Raw genomic sequence first — 7928 nt, 5'->3', positions numbered from 1 at the left:
GCGCCCCAACCCCCTGATCGGCCCTGCTCTGTGCGTGACAGGGGGGAGCTCTCCTACCCCCTGATCGCTGCTCCTCTGTGTGTGACAGGGTACGTAGCCCCAACCCCCCTGATGGGCCCTGCTCTGTGAGTGACAGGGGGCAGCGCCCCAACCTGATTGGCCCTGGCGCCCCAACCCCCCTGATGGGCCCTGCTCTGTGCGTGACAGGGGGTGGCGCCGCAACCTCCCCATCGACCCTGCCTTGAGTGTGACAGGGGGCGGTGCCCCAACCCCCCAATCGGCCCTACCCTGAGCATGACTGAGGGTGGCATCGCAACCTCCCGATCCGCCCTGCTCTGTGCATGACAGGGGGCGGCCCCCCAACTCCCCAATCGGCCCTGCTCTGAGCCTGACCAGGGGCTGCACATAGGGATTGGGCGTGCCCTCTGCCACCCGGGAGCAGGCCTAAGCCAGCAGGTCGTTATCTCCCGAGGGGTCCCAGACTGCGAGAGGGCACAGGCCGGGCTGAGGGACCCCCCCTTCCCCCCGAGTGCACAAATTTTTGTGCACCGGGCCTCTAGTATATATATATTTCAGAGAGGAAGAGAGAGATAGAAACATCAGTGATGTGAGAGAATCATCGATTGGCTGCCTCCTACATGCCCCACACTGGGGACTGACTCCACAACCCCGGGCATGTGCCCTGACCAGGAATTGAACCATGATCTCCTGGTTCATGGGTCAATGCTCAACCCCTGAGCCAAATTCGCCAGGCCATTTCATTTTGCATTAGAACTTTATTCATATGTTAGAGTTTATGTTCTTAATTGATAAATGTAATTTTAGTACATTAATATTCAACTGCTTTATAATCTTTTAGAGTATGAATATACCCATTTACCAGAGGCTAAAACCAACAGTAGTTAGCATATTAATGCAAAAAGACCCTTTGGAAGGCCAATGGACTTTGATATTTAGCAGGGCTGAAAATCAGGATACTATTGCCCTGTTGTGGGCTCAGTGGCTGAAGGCAATTCCCTAACCTGATACTCCTTTTATTATTTACCAAACTTTACCTTTGATATGCCTCTATGCATTGCTAAAGGGCAAATGTGTATTCAAGTAAATAAGACCGCCCAGAAGTCGGTGTGCCTCTCTAAGAGAGAGGTTTCCACCTGGCCCCCCCATGCCTTCTAAATTTATATTTCTTGTACAGTATTTTCATTTGTGCGTCAGGCCCTTCAGATCCTGAACCCTAGCCATGCAGGTTGTGGCTCCCATTTATCTATTTTCTAGCTGATAAAATTTAGGTTGTTTCCAGTTATTTTGCAGTTATACCCAGGGCTGCAATAAACATTTTTTCCCTTTCCTCTGTGTTTGCACATTTGTTAGTTTCTCTATGGTTATATATATATGCCCAGGAAACGGCTTGTGTATCTTCAGTTTTTACTACATCTTCTCAGATGGCATTCTCAAGTGGGGGGCCACTTTGCAGCCCTACCCCAGTACATGAGTGGAGGAGAGACATTCAGTAGATAAAGGAAGGGTTAAGAAGGGGCATGATGGGAAAACTAAGTAATTTAAAGAAAATCAGAAATATATCAGTAGGGTAAAAGGAATCTCTTGGAAAAGACATTTTTCTTCTTTTAGATCAAGAATGAGTTTTCATTGAGCTTAAACAAGGCTTTTCTGTCAAGTATGCTGAAAAATTTGATGAATGATCCATTACTTACCAAAGGAGAACAAGGAAAATTGAATGACTTCTTTATTTTTTCTAGGGCAGGTGAAATTTGAATAACGTATTATGAAGAGAGATTCAGTCCTACCATTTTAAGAAAAGCCATAATAACCTTCTTGTGTTGTGTATTTTCATTTGGAACTGAAGTTTAATTTGAACTTGGGTCTTCTTAAATATTAAACAATCCTAATTATGTAGTCAAATCTTTGTACCAGCCAGGGAAACACTAGGCATACTAAAAAAACACATAGTTTTGTTCATATGGATCTTTTAACTATGTCCTAGTCACATCATCCCTCAGTTTTCTGCCAGTTTCTTTCACCTCTTTTGTCCTTGTTTACTGTCTTGTTATGATATTTAGGAAAATGTAATGGCCCAGAAGCTTGTAACAAGGAAGAGGTCCAAGGGAAGAGAGAGAAAGCACGGGTCAGTGGTTTTAAGATGTTCCCTGCATCCCACAAAGCTGGGTTGAGGGCCGGTTCTGATTAATACTAATCAGAAGAGGTGGGTGCTGTGTTTGGCACAGATGCCCTGTGATAGATAGCACTTGCAGCAGCTTCAGGAATTGGAGCCCGTTCTTAATTACATTTAGTGAGCCCTCTTTTAAGAGAACTAGAGGCCCGGTGCGTAGGGTCCCTAGGCCTGGCCGGTGATCAGGGCCAATCCGCGAGGTGACTGGGGGGCCCCAGCTGGCATCCACCTTGGCTGGCCTGGGGCCTGCAGGCTGGGGGAAGCTCCTGCATTGAACATCTGCCCCGTAGTGGTCAGTGCAAATCATAGCAACCAGTTGTTCTGCCATTTGGTCAATTTGCATATTAGGCTTTTATTATATAGGATAGGATCACTTATCTTCAGGGCCTTTTGCACACCTCAAGTGGTATGGAAACCTTTGAAAAACCCTTGTCTTTTATCTCTGGCTTATATACTCCATAGATGAGGTGACTCTATCAAGAACCTTTCCTTCACCCCACCATTCCCTCTGTTTGGAACATTCTCTCTGATCTTCTCTGGGTTAATCCTATTCACCTTGTGGTTCTCAGACTTTTTGTTTTCAGGATTCCTTTATACTCTTCAAATTACTGAGGAACCAAAGACCTTTTATTTATATGGATTATATTGATTAATATTTACCATATTAGAAATTAAAACTGAGTAATTTAAAAATATTCATTCATTTTAAACAACAATAAATCGCATTAGTTTGTTAATATAAATAATATATTTTTCACAAAATAATTTTTTTGTTTTGGAAAATGTGGTTATAAGAGGCATTGTTTCACATTTTTTGCATGCCTCTTCAATGGCTAGCTATTGAAGACAGCTAGATTCTCTTATCTGCATAGGATCTCTTGTGATATCACACATTATCTAGCCTCTGGAAATTATTGTACACTCCTGAAGAGATGAAACTGAAAAAGGCAAATAACTAAGTATTCTCATGAAAAGATTTTGACCCTAGGGGACCCCTTAAAAGATCTGTTTTTACTCTTTGTGATTAGAGGTCATGTGTGGTTTTTGTTCCCAATTATATTTCCAGCTCTTAGCACAGGGCCTGCCCTGTATTGGACATTGAGTTAATGTTTGAATAAATAAATGAGTGAATGAATTTGGATTAACAGACTTCTTGAATTCAACTTGATTGTGGATTTCTCTTAAAATGTAAGGCCTTCTCTGAATTATGTTCTTGGGGCCTATACTCACAGCATGTTGTTTTAGGCTCTGGCTATTCCTAAGACTGTTGCAGAGCCATTACTCTCTGGATCCACACAGCGTTCTGCTTGTACTCTGTCTCATCCATTGTACCCCATTATATTTCTTAGTTTACCTTCCACCTCCCACCCCAGGTTCTTAAACTTACTGAGAATAGGAACTGTGACTCATTTATCTTTTGAATCCTTTTCTTCATGCCCAACTCTGGGACTAGCATATCTTGGCATATAGTAGACACTAAAGCAATTGCTGAAAGTGGCACATTTTATTTGAAAAGGTACATCTGCTACAATTGCAAGTAAATGTAAAAATTTTGACCTAAGAGAGATCATATTCCCAATGCATGAATTACTGACAGGTTATCTATTTCTGAATTGTTTTGCACATCACTTTCTTATAGGCTATTCTGTTAAGTAGTCTGATTACCAAGAATCATGGTGCTCAGATGTTTTTTTAAAAAAACAGTTGTCATGCATGGACACTTTTCAGCAGATATTTGAGTTATATACATATGCCGAGTACTGTGGTATGCATTGAGGTTATAGCTGTGAACAACATATACTTGATCCCTGCCCTCAAGGACATATGGTCTAGCAATCTAGTTCTGGAGTCAGCAGACTTTTTCTGTAAAGGGCTGAATGGTAAATGTTTAGACTTTGTGGGCAATATGATCTTGGTTATAAATACTCAGCTCTGCCATTGTAGCCCCAAAGTAGCCATAGACACTATGTAAACATGAATGTGGCTATGTTTCAGTGAATCTCATTTACAAAAACAAGATGTAGAACAGATTTGGGCTGGGGGCCATGTTTTACTGATTGTTGATCTTTTTATTTGTTTATTGGTCTGTGTCTCTCACTCATATATCCACAACTGCAATTTTCATATTTTCAGTGGCTTATTTGCTTAGTTAGCTAAGGTGAGATTGTCAAGAACTTGATCTCATGCAAATGACTAAAGCTAATAGTTGTTATTTTCTTTTACTCTTTTACCAGGACATTTTATTTCCTTACATCAAAGAAAATGTTAAAGAGTATTTGCAGACACATTGGGAAGAAGAGGAATGCCAGCAGGATGTCAGTCTTCTGAGGAAGCAGGTTGGGACATTCTATTCCATTCTTCCACATTCCCAAGTATCTTAGAAATAAAGATGCTTAGAGACTCATGCTCAAGCCCTTCCTGCGTGGAATGCAAAAGGTTTTGCACTGTCTTTTCACATTGTTCATTAAAGTCTCCCAGGGATAGCACCTCATCACCTCATTCTCTACTCTCTCTGCCTCCTGGCATGAGCCCCCTCTGAGCCCTGCACAGTGCTTGCGGGCCCTCACATCTGCACACTGCCTCCAGACCTCTTACCCCAGCTCGCACTTGGCCCAGCCCTCATACCTGCCTCCGTCTCTTGTGCTCTGTTTTCTGTCCAGTTTTCAGTCTCTATTTTCCCCTTACACATTGTGTGTAGTGGCACTCCTTCTTTTTTCTTAATTAAAATTGCTTCAGTGGCATAGTTCTTACATACTGTGCAGAGCTAACTCTGTGGCACTTATTTTCTAGTTAATTTTCTACTTTAAACAATGTGGAATGCTCTCTGAAATTTTTAAAGTTAAGAGTTAGGATTGGAAATATAATCATATTCTTTGGGACATGGAGTATTTGAGTTTGTTAGATTTTCTAGATAACTCCAGGTTAGTCTGAAACACCTCCCCTTACCTTTTTTGTTGTCTCAACTCTTGTTGAATCATATGTACATATATCCTTGCTGTAGGATGTGTATCATTGAGTCTTTAGAGGTTGGACATAGGCGTTCTCACATTGTCAGTGTTTCAAATAGCTGTTAGAGTTTTTATAAGATGTGAGAGATGGCAGGAGACTGAATATGAAGCAACCCCAGACATTACTTCACTAGCTTCTTTTCATTGAATTCCAGACATGAACTGATTTAAAAGTTTTCTTGTGTGTTTTTTTTCTTTAGTTACAGTGCAGAGAAAATTATCAGATTTCATTGAGTCCTGGTTTGTTCATCCTAGTAAGTGAATCAACAAACCAGGTCTTAACCGTATCATTTTATCATGTGCTGTCTCTCTTCCCACATATATGCCTCTCAGTTTAAATTTTAGCTTTAGCAATATAGGGAAGATCGTGTAAATTATTAATTATAATCCATTTCTTTTAGGAATCATTCAGATCAGCACCAAAAATGTAGGATCCTTTAATTTGTAACAGTGCTTGGTGCTAATGATAGTTGGAGAAAATTGGTAGGCTTGGTTTTCAGGTCTCATTTTAAGGACTCTTTTTTCCAATAAGTAAGAAACAAACTTCATGTTGTTTATGACTTGAAGGCTGAAGAGGACTCCCACCTGGATGGGGCTGTTCCGATCCCTGCTGCACCTGAGAATGGAGCAGATGACCTGCAACTGATGATCCAGGCCGTGGTAGATAATGTGTGCTGGCAGATGTCTCTGGACCGAAAGACTACGGCACTGAAACAGCTGCAGGGCCACATGTGGAGGGCAGCATTCACAGCAGGGCATGTGAAAGCAGAGTATGTAGCTGCTCATGGGACTCTGAACATTTCGTCAGCCCCAAAACCAAATACATTTTCCACTAGTCCTCTTCTCCAGTGTTGCATGATTAGTAAAATAGGTAAAATCAAATTCTTTTAATTCTAACAAGTGAGTGTTTTATTTTTTCGAAGCTGGGATAAAGCATTTCACCCAGCTAAATTCCCCAAACCTGATGTCTGGCATGGTGGGATGGTCAAAGAACTTTTAATTCCAGTTTGAAAATAGCTTCCTGGGAAATGGTGACTTTCTTGAACTAAGTCAGATCTGATCCTTTGCTAAGAGTAACAGCATGTTGAGCTGCTTCCTAGGACCATTCGATTATCTGTTTTCTCTTCTGTTAGAGAAGTAAAATTATGCTCCCCGTCGCTTTGGGGGTTACTCAGTGTCAGCAGTGCCACTCTTTTCTGTGCTCTTTGTCTTGGTTGTGGAGTTCCTAAGAACACTCCTGCTAAAGAAGACTTATGAGTCCTGCGTTGCTAAAAAATTCTTAATAAGATACTGCTGCTAAGTATTTTAGCAGCAGTTCCCTGATATAAACCCTAAGATCCAAGACTGTTTCCAGCTGCCTATGTTTTGTTTTGCAAATGAGATGCCATTCGTTTATATACTTTACAAGGGCTTCCACCTTTTTAAACAAATATATATATATTTTATTTCAGAGAGGAAAGGAGAGGGAAAGATAGAAACATCAATGATGAGAGAGACTCACCGATAGGCTGCCTCCCACACACCCTTCATTGGCGATCAAGCCTGTAACCTGGGTGTGTGCCCTGACTGGGAATTGAACCGTGACCTCCTGGTTCATAGGTTGGCGCTCAACCACTGACCCACACCAGCCAGACTGTAATCACTTTTGATTATCATAGTGGGGCTGTCAAAAACTATTTTTCTCTCCACTCAAATTATTGCTTCTGATCTGTGTGATCCTGGAACTCCGTGACACTCTTACTAGATCTACAGATGGAGTCCCTTCTCATGATGACCATTTGGGCACAAATAGAGAAACTTGTGACAACTATTTTGACTGGTTTTCATCTGGCAACATAATGTATTCCTGCATTTTAACTTGATTTTCTGTCTAGGTTCTTTGAAGATGTAGTTCCAGCAGTCAGGAAGTGGAGAGAGGCTGGAATGAAGGTGTATATTTATTCTTCAGGGAGTGTAGAAGCACAGAAACTATTATTCGGGTATTCTACAGAGGGAGATATTCTTGAGGTAGGTTACATCATAACTTTGTTCTTTGACATTATCAAAGCATGAAATAATGAATGTTACAGGAATATGGTACAGTTATAAGCTAAATCCCTGTTCAGATACTTGCATTTATATATGCCAAGCACGTTGTAAAGGGAAGTGGGAAAACTGGGGAAATACATTATAAGCAAGAGTTAACTGTTTCTGTGTTAACCAGTCTTTATATCAAAGGTTCTTAAACTTTGTTGTGCATAAGGATCACCTGGGGAGTCTGTTAAAAATGTAGATCCCTGGGCCCTGCTTCTGAACAAGTCTGAATCGGCAGGCCTGGGGTGGGGAGCCAGGAGTCTGCATTTTTAAACATTCACCCTAAGTGGTTCTGTGATATAAAATACAGCTAACAAGACATGAGCTAGCTTGTAAATCATCTATCTTGCCAGTATTAGGAAGTTGTCAACTGAAAGGAAACTAATGGCACGCTTCTTTTGGTTGTTTAAAGTAGAGCAGGTAAGATGTAAAGTAGTGATACTTGCCACTATCCAAAAAAAAGAAAAAAAAGGACTTTTTTTAAAAAAATTAAATCTTTATTGTTCAGATTATTAAAATTGGTCCTTTTTTTTTCCCCCCATAGCTCTCCTCCACCCAGTTCCCACCCCACCCTCTGCCCTTACCCTTCCCACTGTCCTCATCCATAGGTGTATGATTTTTGTCCAGTCTCTTCCTGCACCCCCACACCCCTTTCCCCC

At 41.5% G+C, this 7928-nt stretch overlaps 1 protein-coding gene across 1 annotated transcript in view; it reads left to right on the top strand.

Moving 5' to 3' along the window:
• Positions 1–7928, top strand: part of ENOPH1 (enolase-phosphatase 1) — a 34560-nt gene that overhangs the window by 16543 nt on the left and 10089 nt on the right. The window contains exons 2-4 of the mRNA XM_005857403.2: positions 4423–4524; positions 5764–5966; positions 7071–7203. Coding sequence (XP_005857465.1) covers positions 4423–4524; positions 5764–5966; positions 7071–7203 — 438 coding nt within the window. The remainder of the gene's footprint in view (positions 1–4422; positions 4525–5763; positions 5967–7070; positions 7204–7928) is intronic.

This window comes from Myotis brandtii, unplaced genomic scaffold (genome assembly GCF_000412655.1).
Source record: "Myotis brandtii unplaced genomic scaffold, ASM41265v1 scaffold111, whole genome shotgun sequence".
Lineage (NCBI taxonomy): Eukaryota > Metazoa > Chordata > Mammalia > Chiroptera > Vespertilionidae > Myotis > Myotis brandtii.
Note: the sequence above shows the minus strand (reverse complement) of the source record. Positions and strands in the feature narration are given on the sequence as shown.